Here is an 18,659-nt window from a genome sequence, read left to right as displayed (position 1 = left end):
TTAGTTGCGGTTCATGGTGTTCTCAATCCATCCCACGTAGTTGCAGACGCGGGTGTAGACCCCGGGGCGCCCGGGCAGGGCACAGGTCTGCAGCCCCCAGGACACGATGCCCTGGAGGGTCCCATTGCAGGACAGGGGCCCCCCAGAGTCACCCTAGGGGGGAGGACATCCCATAGTTAGATGGGGAACACCCCAGATTTGGGGTCAGGGATGCTTCTGGGTGCCCCATTGGTGGAGAAGAAGGTCCTTGGGTTGAGAGGCACATGGGGGTGGGGGCCACCATGGTAGTTTGGGGTGAAGAGGTTGAGCTGGGGGGGGTGAGGATTTGGGGTTGGGTGCTTTTGGGGTGTCCCCCCCCCCAGGTACCTGGCAGGAGTCGATGCGCTGGTTGCGCACCCCTGCGCAAAGCATGTTGGGAGTCACACGCTGAGGGTAGGCCCGGCGGCAGGCGGCGTCGGGCAGGATGTCCACGTAGGCGCAGATCAGGTGCCGGGGCAGGGTCACTGTGGGCATTGGGGGGGTCAAAGGGGGTGCTCTGGGGTCTACTATGAGGTTACTCATAGGTTACTCAGAGTTCAACCCAAGGCCTGGTGTTGCTCCTAGGCCAGCGAGAGGTTACGGAGAGGTTACTGCTAGGTTGGCCATCACCTACAGGCTACTTGTAGGGAGTGGTGATGGTTCCCCAGCCCTAAACAAGGCCGATGGTAGCGGGTGGGGGTTACTACAGGTCTACTACAGGGTCCCTGTGGGCTCCCATTGACTTCCCGGCTCACCCTGGGGGATGGTGACAGTTCCCCATCCCAAGACCAGGCAGATGGCACTGGGGGGGCTTACAGAAAGGTCTGCTATAGGTTTACTACAGGTCTACTACAGGGTCTCTGTGGGCCCCATTGACTTCCCAGCTCACCCTGGGGGATGGTGACAGTTCCCCATCCCAAGACCAGGCAGATGGCACTGGGGGGGCTTACCGAAGGTCTGCTATAGGTTTACTATAGATTTACTACAGGTCTACTACAGAGTCCCTATGGGCCCCCATTGACTTCCCAGCTTACCCTGGGGGGTGGTGACGGTTCCCCAGCCCAAGACCAGGCAGGTGGTGCTGGGAGGGCCTTACTGCAGCCCTACTATGGGTTTACTATAGGTTTACTACAGGTTCCCTATGGGCCCCCATTGACTTCCCGGCTCAGCTCACCCTGTGGGGTGGTGACGGTTCCCCATCCCGAGACCAGGCAGGTGGTGCCAGGGGGGGCGCAGGAGAGGGGCAGGGCCAGGGGCCGCACGGTGCGGCCCAGCCCCACAGGTCGGTCCAGCTTGAGGAGCAGGAGGTCGTTGTCCAGGGTGGTGGGGTTGAAGGCTGGGTGCGGAATGGCCTTGGCCACCAGGCGGTTCTGCTCCGTCCCCTCCTGCTGCTGGAGGTCGTTCTCGCCCAGGCGTAGGCGGATACCCCTATGGGGCCATGGATATGGGATAGGGGGGCATGGATATGGGATGGGGGGGCATGGATGTGGGATGCGGGGGCATGGATGTGGGGTGTGGCACCATGGATGTGGGATGGGGCGCCATGGATGTGGGGTGTGGGACCATGGATATGGGATGGGGCGCCATGGATGTGGGATGGGGTGCCATGGATGTGGGGCCATGGATATGGGATGTGGGGACGTGGGATACAGGGAGGAAGGTGGGAAATGTGGGGACACGGGGACGGTCCCATCTCCACCCCCTATGGTGTCCCCACAGGCAGGGTTGTCCCATCTCCTCATGCATATGTCCATGGGATGTGTCCCCATCCCATACCCCATATCTCATACCCCATAGCCCACATCCCATATCCCGTACTCCATACCCCCTATCCCATACTCCATAGCCCACATCCCATATCCCATACTCCATACCCCCTATCCCATACTCCATACCCCATATCCCATACCCCATAGCCCACATCCCATATCCCGTACTCCATACCCGCTATCCCTTACTCCATACCCCATAGCCCATATCCCCATATCCCCACCTGCTGTTGCAATGGGCAGCCGAGAGGACCCAGTTGTCCCTGAGGAGGATCCCACCACAGCGCACGGGGCTGTAGATGTAGACCTGCCATGGCTGGGAATGGGGGACACAGGGATACCCCCCGATGATCCTGTCCTCATCCTGCCCGCTGGCTCCTCCTGGGATATGGGACATGGGGTATGGGACATGGAATATGGGACATGGGATTTGGGATATGGGACATGGGATATGGGGTATGGCATATGGGATATGGGGTTTGGGATATGGGATATAGCATATGGGATATGGGGTATGGGATTTGGGATACGGGATTTGGGATATGGGGACACGTCTGTACCCATCAGCAGCAGGACCAGGCTCAGTGGCAGCAGCTCCATGGTCCTGGGGGGGACACACGGAAGGGTGAATGGGGTCCTGCCTGTGTCCATGTATCCCAGCAAACCCCCTTTATCCCACCTCCTTCCCCACTTCATCCCCCTTCATCCCCCTTCATCTCCCTCCATCCCCCTCCATCCCCCTTCATTCCTCTCCATCCTCCTCCATCCCCCTTCATCCCCCTTCATCCCCCTTCACCCCATCTTCATCCTCCTCCATCCCCCCTTCATCCCCCTCCATCCCACCTCCTTCCTTCCCCATCCCTTCCTCCTTCCTCCTTACACCACTTCCCTCTTCCTCTTCCTCCTCCTTCCTTCCTCATTCCTTCCTCCTCTTCCCTCTCTCCCCTTCCCCATATCCCACCCTTATCCTGCCCTTTATCCACCCCCATGGCCCCCCCATGTCACCCTCTATCCCTGGTGTGTCCTTGGCGTGTTCTTGCCGTGTCCGTGCCGTGTCCTGGCGTGTCCTGGCGTGTCCCAGCTTGTTGGGGATGGCTTTTGTGCCAACGGCTCCACCCGGGGGGAGGAGCAAGGGATGGACCACGGGATGATGGGATGGGTTTTGGGGTGGACCATGGGATGGAGCTGGGATGAGGGGATGGACATCGGGATGATGGGGTGCACCATGAGATGCTGTGTTGGGTGTAGAGATGGGATGGACATCGGGATGGATGATGGGATGTCCAATGGGATGTTGGGATGGATGTTGAAAATGGATGTTGGGATGGATGTTGGGTAGACACTGGGGTAGATGGGATGGATGTTTGGGTATGTGTTGGAATGGATGTTGGGTTGGGTGGGATGAATGGTGGCGTGGATGGAAGGGTTGGGATGGATGAGGTGGAGCTTGGGATGGACGAGATGGACATCACATGGATGTTGGGATGGGTGTTAGGATAGGCGGGATGGTTGCCATGGATGGGGTGGATGTTGGCTTGGATCTTGGGATGGATTGGACGGGATAGGTATTGGGATGGATGCTGGGATAGGGATGGATGTTGGGATAGACACGGAGGTGAATGCAACGGATGGGATGGAGATTGCCATGGATGTCGCCATGGACGGAATGGACATTGGGAATTTGGGATGCTGGGATCGATGTCGGGATGAACACTGGGATATCGCGATAGGGTCTTGGTCCCCCCCCCAGCAGGCCAGTGCCTCCCATTCCAACCCAGCCTCGATCCCAGGAGCTTTGGGGAGGAGGCGGCGGGATCCGGGACGCGGGAATGCTCCCAAATCCCAACGCGGCTCCTCCCTGCCCCTCCGGCCCCATTGATGGCTCTAATTACCCACCATCACTAATTACCCCCCTCCTAATGCCCCATAACGCTGCTGTGCCCCGTGACTCAGCCCCAGGGAGCCCATGGGATATGGGGCGGGAAAAGGGCTGGGAACTGGGGGGGGAAGGTGGGAATTAGGTGGGAATTGCTCCCCCCTGCCCCTTGAACCAGTGATGAGCTGCTTTGGGATTAGTTTGGGTCAATTCTGGCCAATTTTGGGTCAACTTTGCTCAATTTCGGGTCATTTATACCGATTTTAGGTCAATTGTGCTGAATTTTGGGTCATTGCGACCTAATTTTGGGTCAGTTTTGCCCAATTTTACATCATTTGTGTGATTTGGGGTCATTTTTGTCTGATTTGGGGGTTAGTTTTGCCCAATTTGGGTCATTCCTGTCCAGTTTGGGGTCATTTCTGTCTGATTTTGCCCAACTCTGCCCAACTTGGGTCTTTTCTGCCTGACTGGGGTCATTTCTACTTGATTTTGGGTCATTTGTGCCCAATTTTGGTCATTTCTGCCTGATTTAGGTCATTTCTGCCTGTTCTGGGGGCAGGAGATGCCTTAGAGATGCTGGGGGGGATTTATTGGGGTTCTATGGTGGGTTCCATGGCTCCATAGTGGGATGAGATGATGAGTTCTATGGTGGATTCCATAATGGGACGAGATGGTCTCTGTTGGGTCTATGGAGCCTTCCATAGTGGGATGACATGGTCTCTATTGGATCTATGGTGGCTTCCATGGCTCCATGGTGGGATCAGATGGTCCTTGATGGGTTCCGTGGTGGCTCCCATGCGGGAGGCGTGGGGCTCAGGCCTCCCCCATGCTCTCCAGGATCCAGGGCACGTAGTTGTACACCCGGGTGTAGACCCCCGGCCGCCCCGGCTGCCCGCAGGGGTGGTCCCCCCATGAGACAATGCCCTGGAGGACCCCATTGCAGATGAGGGGCCCCCCGGAGTCACCCTAGGACAGAGAAGGGGCCATGAGAGGAGCTTGGCTAGGGGGCAGAGGGGGCCATGGGGGATTATGGGGGTACCTGGCAGGAGTCCTTGCCTCCGGCATTGGCCCCGGCGCACACCATGTCCTGCGTCACCTGGGAGCCGTAGACAGAGCTGCACTCAGTGCCGTCAACCACGGAGACGTTGAGGCATTGGACGGTGTCTGGGAAGGTCTCTGGGGGCAGGAGGGGATGGGGGAAGCCTTGGAGATGCCACCTCCATCACCCATTGGCCATTGGGTCCTGTCTCCATGGAGATGCCACCACCCAACCCAGTGCACTTGAGGTCTCCAACCCCTTGTAGATGCCACCACCCATTGGCCAATGGAGGTCTCCATCCCCATGTAGATGCCACCACCCAACCCAATGGGGGTCTCCAACCCCTTGTAGATGCCACCACCCAACCCAATGGAGGTTTCCAACCCCATGTAGATGCCACCACCCAACCCAATGGGGGTCTCCAACCCCTTGTAGATGCCACCACCCAACCCAATGGAGGTTTCCAACCCCATGTAGATGCCACCACCCAACCCAATGGGTGTCTCCAACCCCTTGTAGATGCCACCACCCAACCCAATGGGAGTCTCCAACCCCTTGTAGATGCCACCACCCAACCCAGTGGGGGTCTCCAACCCCTTGTAGATGCCACCACCCAACCCATTGGGGGTCTCCAACCCCTTGTAGATGCCACCACCCAACCCAATGGGGGTCTTCTCCCCCTTGCCACTGCCCCCCAGTACCCTGGGGGCTGGTGGTGGTGCCCCAGCCCATGACGGTGCAGTTGGCGCCGGTGTCGGCAGGGGCGTGGGGCAGGGGCAGGGGCTGGATGGCGCTGGAGAGGTTGAGGGGGGGCTCCAGGCGCAGCAGCATCAGGTCATGGCCGCGGCTGCCGGAGCCGAAGCCGGGGTGGGCGATGGAGGCCACGGCCGCTGAGAACTGCTCCTGGCCCGAGGAGGCCGAGAGGCTGTGGGCACCAGCCAGGACCTGGATGTGGCTGCGGGGACAGGGGAGCCATTGCCCCCATTGACCTCCATTGATCCCCATTGATCCCCATTGCCCCCATTGATCCCCATTGACCCCCACTGATCCCATTGATGCCCATTGATTCCATTGATCCCCATTGATCCATATTGCCCCCCATTGTACCCCATAGCCCCCATTACCCCCATTGCCCCCGTAGCCATCATTACTCCCATTGCACCCATTGCCCCCCATTGCCCCCATTACCCACATTGCCCCCATTACCCCCATTGCCCCCATTGCCTCCATTGCCCCCATTGCCCCCATTACCCCCATTACCCCCATTGCCCCCATTACCCCCATTGCCCCATAGCCCTGACCTGGCCTCACAATGCGCTGCGCTCAGCACCCACTGGGGTCCCAGCAGCGCCCCCCCACAGTAGGGGGAGCCAAAGTACAGCAGCAGCACGAGCCCCGCATGGCCCCCCATGGGGCATGGGGAGCCCCCCAGGATGCGGCCTCCCCATTGAGGAGCTATGGGGGGGGGAATATGGATGAGGTCATTAAGGGGGGTAATGGGAGGAGGGGCACCCCATAGCCTGCTATGGGGCATCCCATAACCAAACATGGCTGCCAAATCCCCCCATAGAGCACCCAAAGGTCCCTCATAACCCCCATATGGCACCCAAAGGCCCCCCCATAACAGCCAATAGAGCACCCAAAGGCCCCCCAAATCCCCCCATAGAGCACCCAAAGGACCCCCATAGCCCCCATATGGCACCCAAAGGAGCTCCATAGAGCACCCAAAGGACCCTCATAGCCCCCAAAGCCCCCCCCATAACACCCAATAGAGCACCCAAAGGACCCCCGTAACCGCCATAGAGCACCCAAAGGACCCCCACAGCCACCGTATGGCACCCAAAGGACCCCCATAGCCCACATATGGCACCCAAAGGACACCCATAAGCCCCATAGAGGACCCAAAGAACCCCCATAGAGCACCCAAAGCCACCCTTACCGGTTGCACCCATGGGGGGCAGCAGCAGCAGCAGCAGCAGTAGCAGGGGGGGGGCTCCAGGTGCAGCCATTGTGGGTCTGGGGGGGGTCGGGGCCCCATTGGGGCTCATTAAGGCTCCGGTTAATGATTAACGGGGTCGTTAATGAGACCTTGGTGGGGGGGCAGGTGAAGCGTTCCCACCCCTCCCCCACTTGTTCATATGGGGGCTGTGGGGCAATGGGGGGTAGTGGGGGCAATGGGAGTAATGGGGTTAGTGGGGTTGGCTGTAGGGTGTCAAAGGGGTTGCTATAGGGGGGTTATTGGGTAACAATGGGCTTGGTTATAGGGTGACAATGGGGTGGCCATGGGGTAATGATGGGGCGGCCATAGTGGGGGGATCATGGGGGACAGTTACGGGGTGCCAATGGGGTCACTTATGGGGTGCCAATGGGCTCAATTATGAGCTGATAGAGGCTACCATAGGGGTCAGTTATGGGGTGAAGCAGGTCCTTGTGTCCAGCTATGGGGTGAAGAAGGTCCCCATGGTCCATCTATAGGTCACAGCAGGTCCCTGTGGCTCTCTATGGGGCGACGTGTGGGGCGGGTGCTGCCCCATTAAGGCCGGATTAAGGCCTCTCCCTGGGTGTGGGGCTGGGCGCCTATTATGGGATGGCTCATTAACGCTAATGAGGCTTTAGGGGCCTCAGCAAGGGCACACCAGCCCCCGCTGTGATTGGCTGCAGAGGGGGAAGCTCCGCCCCCCCACTGGGGCAGGACCAGGAGCCAATGGGGTGGCACCAAGTTGAGGTGGGCGGGACTTAGGAGAAGCTCGGCCAATGGGGTGGCTCCAGTTTGAGGTAGGAGGGACCTAAGAGGAGCTCAGCCAGTGAGATGCCAGTTTAGGGCTTGGATAGGGCTCAGCCAATGGCGTGTCCCCAGGTTGGCATGGGTGGGACTTAGGAGGAGTCCAGTCAATGGGGTAGCTCCAAGCTGAGGTGGGGGGGACTTAGGAGGAGCCCAGCCAATGGCGTGGAAGCACATCGGGTTGAGGAGATCTGAAGAAGAGCTCAGCCAATGGTGACATCTTCTCCTTGACCATTGGCTGACCCCCGTTGGGTTGACCAATGAATTGGTGACCCCTCTTCGACTGACCAATGAATGGATGACACCCGTTGGGCTGACCAATGAATGGATGACCCCTGTTGGGCTGACCAATGAATTGGTGACCCCTCTTGGACTGACCAATGAATGGATGACACCCATTGGGTAGACCAATGAATGGATGATCCCCGTTGGGTTAATCAATGAATAGATGACCCCCGTTGGGCTGACCAATGAATGGATGACCCCCGTTGGGTTGACCAATGAATTGGTGACCCCTCTTGGACTGACCAATGAATGGATGACACCCATTGGGTTGACCAATGAATGGATGACCCCCGTTGGGTTGACCAATGAATGGGTGGCCCCTGTTGGGCTGACCAATGAATGGGTGGCCCCTGTTAGGTTGACCAATGCATGGGTGACTCCCGTTGGGCTGACCAATGTATGGGTGACCCCTGCTGGGTTGTCCAATGAATGGGTGACCCCCATTGGGTTGACCCTCATTGGCTGGATGCCCCTTGTTGGGTTCTTCATTCCTATTGGGCATCTCCTAGGACATGGACCCTGTTTGTGTTGCCCAACCTCTCTATGGCTTGGAGCCCCTTTGGCCACCACGACATCCTTGGTGCCACCACGACCCAGGGCAGATGATGGCTGGGAAGCTGGTGGTTACCCCATCACCGTGAGCTTGAAAGGACCAAGATGACCATCACAAAGGCTTTAATTTCTGCTCTCCTCCCACCCCACGTCTCAGCAGCTTCACCCCACAGCTTCTGGTGGCCCCATGCTCCTTTCCGCCCCCCCCCCAAACAGTGGCGCTTGGAGCTCAGTTGTCCTTCATGGTCTGGTGGATCCATTGGGCATATCTACAGACCTTGGTGTAGACGCCGGGGCGCTTGGGCTGCCCGCACTTCTCCATGCCCCAAGACACGATCCCTTGGAGGCTCCTGTTGCAAACCAGGGGTCCTCCAGAGTCACCCTAGGGAGAAACGTGGCGTCAGCCCCATGGGGTTGGCCTTCATTGGGTGAGCTCCAATGTGGGGTTGGATTGGGTTGGTCAACTCCAACGTGGGCAAGCGGCTGGGTCAACTGCCCCCATTGAGTTGGGCAACTCCTGTTGGGTTGATGATCTGCCATTGGCTTCTGCAAGTCCCCTTGGGGTGAGTGGCCATTGAGTTGCCCAACTCAACGGGAGGCTGCCATGAGCTTCACCTGAGGGTCAGACCTTGAAAACCAGCCCTAAGTTGACCACCACTGCCCAAGAGGATGCTGAGATAGACCTCAGGATGCCCATGGAGATGGACCTCAGGAGGCCATGGAGGTAGACCTCAAGATGCCTATGGAGATGCACCACAAGATGCCCACGGAGATGCACCTCAAGATGCCCATGGAGATGGAACTCAGGATGCACATGGAGATGGACCTCAGGATGTACATGGAGGTGCACCTCAGGAGGCCATGGAGATGGACCTCAATAGGACATCAAGGTGGACCTGAAGATGCCCATGGAGATGCACCTCAAGATGCCCATGGAGATGCACCTCAGGAGGCTATGGAGATGGACCGCAGGAGGCCATGGAGATGGACCTCAAGATGCCCATGGAGATGGACCTCAAGATGCCCATGGGGATGGACCTCAAAATGCCCATGGAGATGGACCTCAGGAGGCCATGGTGCTGGTTCCTGCTGGTCCAAGGGGCTCTGCTCCGTACCTGACACGAGTCCCTCCCACCTTGGAGGCTGCCGGCGCAGAGCATGTTGTCGGTGATGGAGCCAGGGTACAGGCGGTGACATTCAGCCGTGGAGAAGATGGTGACGTTGACGCACTGCAAGACGTCCGGGTAAGTGACTGGGGTGGGACACAAAGGGACAAAGAACAGAGGGAGGGGAGGAGAAGAAAGAGACCAAAGGAGATGGACCCGGCCACCGGCAGCAGCTGTGCCCCAGAGCAGCCAAAGCCCACCCAAAGGTGGCACCCAGTGTGGTGGGATGGGGTCTGCTGGGGGCCCAACGTGGGGCTGGGGGGATGAAAAGGGGGACATGGGGAGGGGGGGTGAGGTGGGGGTGGTGGGAGCTTGGGTGGTAGTGAATGGGCTGGGGGGGCATAAAGGGGTGCAGGTAGTCATGGGGGGACCCTGATGGTCATAAGGGAACCCATATGTCCCAGGTGACCAAAACGGGACCCAAATGGTCATGAGGGGACCCAAATGGCCATAAAGGCACCCAAATGGCCATGGGTGGACCCAGATCTCCATAAGGACACACGGATCCCCATGAAGGGGCCCATATCTCCATAAGAGGAGATGGAGCAAGGCACCAAGATGACTCTGATGTCCCCATCATAAGAACCCCCTAACCCTCCATAAGAACCCCCTAGACCTCCATAAGCACCCCCTAAACCTCCGTAAGAACCCCCTGAACCTCCATAAAAACCCCCTAAACCTCCATTAGAACCCCCTAAACCTCCATAAGAACCCCCAAGACCCCCATCAGAGCCCCCGGAGCCACTTGGGTACCTTCAGGGGAGGTGGTGGCTCCCCATCCCGACGTGGTGCAGGTGGTCCCCGGCTGTGGCAGGCAGGAGGCCACGGAGATGGGCTTGATCCTGTCGGTGATGGTGACGGGCGTGAGGAGCTTCATCATCATGATGTCATTGTCCTTGGTGGTGGGGTCATAGCTGGGGTGGGCCACCATCTTCTGCACCATCTTCTGCACCTCCCCGCGCTCCCGGGTGTACAGGTTGTGTTTGCCCATGTGCACGCTAGTGATCCTATGAGGCATGGGGGGTGGTCACCGTGGGGTGGGTGGGACAGGGGGTATGGGGGTCATGGACCATGTGTAGGACATGGTACGAATCATGTGTAGGGCACAGCATGGAGCATGTGTAGGACATGGTATGGACCATGTGTAGGACATGGTATGGATCATGTGTAGGACATGGTATGGACCATGTGTAGGACATGGTATGGATCATGTGTAGGACACGGCAAACCCTAACCCAATGTCTGACATAGCAGAACACATGGAAACCACAACCTGAGTGACACCACGACACGCAAGACACATGGACCACGAAGACCATGAAGACCACAGCCCATGGGTCCATAACCTGCACGGGACCACTCCATGGACCATGGAGACCACAACCCATGGGTCCATACCCTGCATGGGACCATGCCATGGGCCATGGAGACCACACTATGGGTGAGGAGCCACCCTGGGCACCCCGAGGACCTGGTCCTTACCCTGGCGTGGTGCAATGGGCCGCCGTCACCACCCACTCCTTGTCCACCAGGACCCCACCGCAGTAGAGCTTGTACATGTCCAAGATGGCCACTTGCCATGGTTGCGAATGGGGCTCGCAGTCCATGCCCCCGACCACACGTGTGTCCCCCTCCACCACCGATGTTGCTACATGGGAGGACACGCCAAGAACACGCATGTTAGAGCCACCCGCCAGCATGCCTGCCCCACGCTCCCACCCCACCGCCCTGCGGACTCACCCATGGACACCACCAAGACCAATGTTCTCAGCACCTTCATGGTGCCCCATAGCTTGGGGACCTCCATCGCTGCGGGCGCTGTGGGGCAGAGCTGTTAGATGTTCCCCCCCACAGGGGTTTTGCATCAAGGAGAAGATGAGCTGGGCCATAAGGACCTCCATAGGTCCTTATGGGGAGGGGGTCTTAGGGGTGGCCTTCACCCCACCACCTCCACCCCTTTGGCCCCGTCATCACCATTGAGCTGTTGCAATGGGTGACCTCATGGGCCCATAGGAGCAAGCAGCAGAGTCATCCTTAATGAGGCCATGTAATTACGGGTTCCACCACATCCTCCACCTTCCCCCTCCTTGTCTCCAGGCCATTGACCTCCCAGAACCTCGCTCTACCCTTGGATGCCTCCCATGGGATGGAGCCGGTGGGGCTCTGGACATAGGGAACCTGGTGTGGCCCCATAGGTCCTCAAGGTGGTGGGGTTGGAGATAGCTTTGGATGGGGGGGAGTCATCTCCTCTATGGCCATGGTTGAGGGTTGGGGTTGTCCATGGGTCTGAGTCAGGGGTTCCCATGGGGTGGAGGTACCCATGGATGTGGGTCACGGATCCTCGTGGACGTGGGGCATTGCTCCCCATGGACATGGGTCATGGATCCTCCTGGCCACGGCTTGGAGGTACCCATGGCCATGGGTGCTGGTTCCTCACAGCCATGGATCATTGCTCCCCACGAAAGTTTGTGGGCCCCATAGAAGTGGGTCAAAGATCCACGTGACTGTGGGTCACGGTTCCCATGGCCATGGGTCGGAGCCACCCATGGGTGTGGGTCACCACTCCCTGTGGCCATGCACTGTGGGCACCACAGATAAAGGAAATGGGGCCCATGGGGCGCAGGTTCCTTGCTCCCCATGGGGATGGGCTGGGGGGTGCCCTATGGAGGGGTTGGAGGGGGATGGAGATCATGGATGGAGGAGAAAGGATGGAGATGGAGGAACATGGATGGAGAACAGGGAAGGATGGAGATGGGGATGGAGAACAGGAAAGGATGGAGATGGAGGAACATGGATGGTGAACAGGGAAAGATGGGGATGGAGATGGAGGAACATGGATGGAGAACAGGGAAGGATGGGGGTGGAGATGGAGGAACATGGATGGAGAACAGGGAAGGATGGAGATGGGGATGGAGAACGGGAAAGGATGGAGATGGAGGAACATGGATGGAGAACAGGGAAGGGTGGAGATGGGGATGGAGAACAGGGAAGGATGGAGATGAGGTTGGAGATGGAGGAACATGGATGGAGAACAGGGAAGGGTGGAGATGGGGATGGAGGAGGAAGGATGGAGATGGAGAAACATGGATGGAGAACAGGGAAGGATGGGGATGGAGATGAAGGAAGGATGGAGATGGGAATGGAGGAAACATGGAGAAGGAACTATGGACATAAGGATGGAGAAGACATGGAGAACAGGGAGGGATGGGGATAGGGATGAAGGAAACATGGAGGGGAAGGAAGGATGGAGAAGGAGAAAGGAGGAGACATGGAGAACAGGGAAAGGAGGAGATCAGGGATGGATCAACCATGGAGAACAGGGAAAGGAGGAGATCAGGGATGGATAAACCATGGAGAACAGGGAAAGGAGGAGATCAGGGATGGATCGACCATGGAGAACATTGAAAGGAGGAGATCAGGGATGGATCAACCACGGAGAACAGGGAAAGGAGGAGATCAGGGATGGATCGACCATGGAGAACATTGAAAGGAGGAGATCAGGGATGGATCAACCACGGAGAACAGGGAAAGGAGGAGATCAGGGATGGATCAACCAGGGAGAACAGGGAAAGGAGGAGATCAGGGATGGATCAACCAGGGAGAACAGGGAAAGAAGATCAGGGATGGATCAACCTTGGAGAACAGGGAAAGGAGGAGACCAGGGATGGATCAACCACGGAGAACAGGGAAAGGAGGAGACCAGGGATGGATCAACCATGGAGAACAGGGAAAGGAGGAGACCAGGGATGGATCAACCAGGGAGAACAGGGAAAGAAGATCAGGGATGGATCAACCTTGGAGAACAGGGAAAGGAGGAGATCAGGGATGGATCAACCATGGAGAACAGGGAAAGGAGGAGACCAGGGATGGATCAACCATGGAGAACAGGGAAAGGAGGAGACCAGGGATGGATCAACCATGGAGAACAGGGAAAGGAGGAGACCAGGGATGGATCAACCATGGAGAACAGGGAAAGGAGGAGACCAGGGATGGATCAACCAGGGAGAACAGGGAAAGAAGATCAGGGATGGATCAACCTTGGAGAACAGGGAAAGGAGGAGATCAGGGATGGATCAACCATGGAGAACAGGGAAAGGAGGAGACCAGGGATGGATCAACCATGGAGAACAGGGAAAGGAGGAGACCAGGGATGGATCAATCATGGAGAACAGGGAAAGGAGGAGACCAGGGGTGCCTCCACATGCAGAAGGACACTTGGACAACAACCAGTGACAAGGACCCCCCATCCTCAGTCCATGCAGAGCAGGAGAAGCCCAGGACCAAGCCAAGCCCCAAGCCCCATCCCTGCTGCACAACCTCCTCTCGATGGAGCCCCATTGCCCACCACCAGCATCCAACCTCTCCGTGGGTCCCCACTGTGCCCCAGCGGGGGCTGGGGGCCGTGCCCCTCGCCCTTGTCCTCCTCGGTGGCCAGCGAAGACCTCGGTGGTGGCCGCGGCATCTGCTGGGCTCCGTGGCCACCTTTGGGTGCCCGTCCCACCCCACGTGAGCACCCAATGGGTTTTATAAGGGCGTCGGGGCAAGGCCCACCCCGGGGCTGAGCTGGAGGCGTCCCACGGGCGCCCAGACGCTCCCTTAATCCCTTGGGAGCTTCTCCGGCACCGCCTGGACTTGCCTCACCTCGGAGGTGGTGGATGGAGGGGAGGAGATGGGGAGGGGTTGGGGTGCTGGGGGATGGATGTGGGAGATGGAGTTATGGAGGTGGGAGATGGAGTTGCGGAGGTGGGAGATGGAGTTACGGAGGTGGGATACGGATGTGGGAGATGGAGCTATGAACGTGGGGTATGGAGGAGGTGGGGTGTGGAGGTGGGAGAGGGAGTTATAGAGGTGGGATGTGGAGGTGGGAGAAGGAGTTATAGATGTGGGAGATGGAGTTATGGAGGTGGGAGATGGAGCTGTGGAGGTGGGATATGGAGATGGTGGGGTATGGAGATGATGAGATATGGAGTTATGGAGGTGGGATATGGAGTTATGGAGATAGGATATTGAGGTGGTGGGATACAGAGGGGAGATGGAGCTATGGAGGTGGGATATGGAGTTATGGAGGTGGGATATGGAGATGGTGGGATATGGAGGTGGGATATGGGGTTATGGAGGTGGGATATGGAATTCTGGAGCTGGGATATGGAGTTTTGGAGGTGGGATATAGAGGTGGGATATGGAGATGGTGGGGTATGGAGATGGGTTATGGAGTTACAGAGGTGGGATATGGAGTTCTGGAGGTGGGATATGGAGGTGGTGGGGTATGGAGGTGGGATATGGAGTTCTGGAGACACAGGGACGGGTGATGGTGGGTTATGCAGGTGGTATTGGAGATACGCGCTTGAAGGTGACCCCCATGGCCCCCAGCCCCACATCCCTACGGCCACGAGCTGTCCCGCATGGCCACCACCTCCCGTGGTCCCCCCCGCTCCTCCCCACGACCTCCATGCCCGTGGTGGAGCCATGTTTCCCAGGGCTTTATTCCATGCCGAAGGTGCCATAAGGGGGTGGGAGGAGGGAGAAGACGACACCGGATGGGTCCGGGCTGGGAGGAGGAGGAGACATTTTCCTCCTGCCAGGGGCTCACGCGTGTCTGTTCCTCCTCATGGTGTCCTGGATCCAGGAGGTGAACTCGCACACGCGGGTGTAGACCCCGGGCTTGCCCTGTTGTCCGCAGACCTGCATCCCCCAGGACACGATGCCCTGGAGCTCGTCCCGGCACACGAGGGGACCTCCTGAGTCACCCTATGGGAGACAAGGAGCTTATGCGGTGGCTCCATGGTGGGGGCCTCCAATCGACCCCAACAGCACACAGGGAGGGTTTAAGTGCCATGGTTCTCCATTGGGGACCACCATGATGATGGAGTCAAGTCATGGAGACCACCATGGCCCATGGGGTCAGGCCATGGAAACCACCATGTCCTATGGGTTCCCATAGCAGCCAGGGTGCTCCTATAGAGCTTGGGGGTCCCCATGGCACCCATGGAACCTGGATGGTCCCTGTAGCACCCAGTAGTCCCCATGGCACCCATGGAACCTGGATGGTCCCTGTAGCACCCAGTGGTCCCCATAGCACCCAGTGGTCCCCATAGCAGCCATAGAACCCAGATGACCCCTATAGCACCCAGTGGTCCCCATCGTGCTTCTCTTGCCCCTCGGCAACCAAGAGACCTCTCAGTGTTGTTCCTAGCCCCCCTTTCTTCTCCATGGAGGTTCTCCACCCCAAAGACACCCCATAGGTGTGGGACAGGAGCCATGAAGCCCCCCTAGACCCACCTGGCAGGAGTCAGTGCCACCTGTGCTGACACCAGCACACAGCATATTCTTGGTGATGCCCTTGGGGTAGATCCTGCTGCACTCCTCGTTGGCCATGGTGTAGACCACACCACACTGGAGGACATCAGGGAAGTAGCCTGGGGACAATGGGGCTTGGTTGTAGGTCCTGTGGGACCAGTGCGTCCAATGGAGTCTTCTCCATCTGAAGGTAGCACCATGCTATGGGAGATGCCCTCAAGGTGAAGGGGGGATGGAGAGCTCCAAAGGCACCCAGTGAACCTCTGAAGGAGCCAGGTCACCACGTGAGATACCTCCAAGCCCCAAGTCATTGAGATACCTCCAAGCCATTGAGATACCTCCAAGCCACTGAGATGGCCCCGAGACACTGAAATACCTCCAAGCCATCAAGATGGCCCCAAGATATTGATACGTCCAAAACATTGAGATACCTCCAAGTCATTGAGATGGCCCCGAGACACTGAGATACCTCCAAGCCATTGAGATGGCCCCGAGACACTGAGATACCTCCAAGCCATCAAGATGGCCCCAAGATATTGATACGTCCAAAACACTGAGATACCTCCAAGCCATTGAGATGGCCCCAAGATATTGAGATACCTCCAAGCCATTGAAGTACCTCCAAACGATTGAGATACCTCTAAGCCATTGAGATAAATCCAAGCCACTGAGATATCTCCAAGCCACTGAGATGGCCTCAAGCCATTGAGATACCGCCAAGTCATTGAGATACCTCCAAGCCATTAAGATACCTCCAGGCCATTGAGATACCTCCAGGCCATTGAGATACCTCCAAGACATAGAGATACCCCCAAGCCGTCGAGACACCCAAAAGCCATCGAGATCCAAGCCCCTTGCCACCGCTGTCCATGGTGCTACGGGCGTCGTCCCCACCTACCTTCGGGGCTGCTGGTGCTGCCCCAGCCCGACACCACGCACTCGGTGTTGGGGGGCGGACACCTCTTGGGCAAAGCCACAGGGTGGACGTGCTCTGTGAATCGGGCAGGCTTCTGGAGCCTCAGCAGCATGATGTCACTGTCATGGCTGGTGGGGTTGTAGTTGGGGTGGATGAAGGCCTTGGCTGAGGAGATGCATTGCTCCGTCCCTTCCTTGGTCTTCAAGCTGTGGTCACCCATGCGGATGGGAATGGAGCTGCGGGATGGACAAAGGACCATGGAGGAGCTCCTCATAGGACCCAAAGCTTCTCCTCCACCCTAGCTTCAAGGGAGGCCAAAGCCACCCAATAGGTCAACCCAATAGGAGACCTCTGCGGTGCTCGAGAACGTGAGGACCTGGAGGTCCAAGTGGCCACCAAAAGGCTCAACTGGGGGGGTTCTTCCCTGTTTCTCCATGGTGGATCCTCCTTGTCCATCAAAGGAAGGTCCATGGTGAGGAGATGGAGTCCTCCCACCAACCCCCTTGACCTGTGGGGTCCTCCCACCAACCCCATTGACCCGTGGGGTCCTCCCACCAACCCCATTGACCAGTCAGGCCTTCCCACCCATCCCCATTGATCAATAGGGACCTCCCACCAACCCCATTGACCAATGGGGCCCTCCAACCCAACCCCATTGACCAGTAGGGACCTCCTACCAACCCCATTGACCTGTGGAGCCCTCCCACCTAACCCATTGACCAGTAGGGATCTCTCACCAACCCCATTGACCTGTGGAGCCCTCCCACCTAACCCCATTGACCCATGGGGACCTCCCACCTCTTAGTGTCGCAATGGGCGGCCGTCAGCACCCAGGAGCTTCCAATGAGGACCCCACCGCAGTGGATGTTCTTCTGGGGGCCCAAGAGAACAACCTGGTATGGGTGACGCCTCTTCTGGCACTTCTGGCCACCCACGATCCGGGTCTCATCCCCCGTGGCCACTGCAGGACATGGGGAGACACCAGGGACTCCCAGTGTCTCCCACTTACCTCCCAGTGTCTCTCAGTTGCTTCCTAGTATCTCCCAGTGCCTCCCAGTTGCCACCTCCAAGTCCTCCTGGGACACCCCATGCCACCCAGCTCTTCCCTTCCCACCCAGTGCCTCCCAGTGCCCTCCCAGTGCTCCCAGTGACTGATTGCTTCCCACCCGGCACCCTCCCAGTGCCCTCCCAGTGACTTGGCACTTCCCACCCACTGCCTCCCATTGTCTCCCAGTGCCTCCCAGTTCTTTCCCAATCCTGGCGCATTTCCCCTTTGTGGCCCCCAGTAGCCTCCCAGTGCCTCCCAGTACCTCCTTGCATCACTCCATTTCCTCCTTAGAGCCTCCAGTTCCCTTCCACTGCCCCCAGTTCCCCCTCCAGTTCCCTCTCAGTCCATCCCAGGGCTCCCCAGTCCCTTCCCTTTCCCTCTTACCCACACCAGGGCCCTCCCACTGCTTCTCAGTGTCCCCAGTTCACCTCCAGCTCCTTCCCACTATGGTCCAGTGCCTCCCAGTGGCCTCCCAGTACATCCCAGTGCCCCCCCCTCAGTCTCTTCCCAGTTCATGCCAGTCCATCCCAGTGCTCCCCAGTGCCCCTCATTGTCTCCCAGTCCCTCTCAGTCCATCCCAGTCCCCCCCAGTTCACCTTCAGTGCCCCTAGTCCCTTCCCAGTTCATCTCAGTGCCTCCCAGCTCATCCCAGTGCCCCCCCAGTTCCCTCCCAGTTCATCCCAGTTCCTCTCAATCCCCCCCAGTGTCCCTCCCACTGCCTCCCAGTCCATCCCAGTTCATCCCAGTGCCCTCACCTGTGGCCAGGAGCAGCACGGGCAGGAATCTCTGCATGGTGATGGGAGGAAGAGGCGGAAGCAGAGCAGGAAGCAGAGGAGGAAGAGGAGGAGGAAGCGGCACCTGGTGGGGACCCGGCTCCAGCCCCTTTAAATCCAGCCGGGCCCCGCCTGGGC

The 18,659-nt window shown here is 58.3% G+C and overlaps 2 protein-coding genes across 2 annotated transcripts; both read right to left on the bottom strand.

Annotated features, from left to right (window-relative positions):
* On the bottom strand, nt 1–3,036 carry LOC130610816 (kallikrein-14-like). The gene is made up of 6 exons (XM_057430918.1): nt 2,793–3,036; nt 2,348–2,391; nt 2,012–2,168; nt 1,193–1,446; nt 367–503; nt 1–153 (listed from the first exon to the last, which is right to left on the bottom strand). Exons 2-6 carry the CDS (start codon nt 2,385–2,387, stop codon nt 1–3), a joined length of 741 nt encoding a protein of 246 aa, XP_057286901.1. The 5' UTR covers nt 2,388–2,391; nt 2,793–3,036.
* Nucleotides 3,037–4,476: 1,440 nt separating this feature from the next.
* Nucleotides 4,477–18,555, bottom strand: LOC130610813 (transmembrane protease serine 9-like). Its single transcript, XM_057430915.1, has 14 exons — nt 18,504–18,555; nt 17,499–17,661; nt 16,683–16,936; nt 15,767–15,903; nt 15,076–15,235; nt 13,847–13,969; nt 10,970–11,135; nt 10,241–10,494; nt 9,437–9,573; nt 8,595–8,703; nt 6,004–6,157; nt 5,404–5,657; nt 4,703–4,839; nt 4,477–4,629 (listed from the first exon to the last, which is right to left on the bottom strand). The coding sequence occupies exons 1-14, from the start codon at nt 18,538–18,540 to the stop codon at nt 4,477–4,479; spliced, it is 2,238 nt and encodes a 745-aa protein (XP_057286898.1). The 5' UTR covers nt 18,541–18,555.
* Between the last annotated feature and the right edge of the window lie 104 nt (nt 18,556–18,659).

Source organism: Pezoporus wallicus, unplaced genomic scaffold, assembly GCF_028554395.1.
Source record: "Pezoporus wallicus isolate ANWC-B61680 ecotype Strahan unplaced genomic scaffold, APGP_CSIRO_Pwel_v1 contig_8581, whole genome shotgun sequence".
Lineage (NCBI taxonomy): Eukaryota > Metazoa > Chordata > Aves > Psittaciformes > Psittacidae > Pezoporus > Pezoporus wallicus.
The sequence above is the reverse complement of the archived record's forward strand: the minus strand, read 5'-3'. Positions and strand labels throughout refer to the sequence as shown.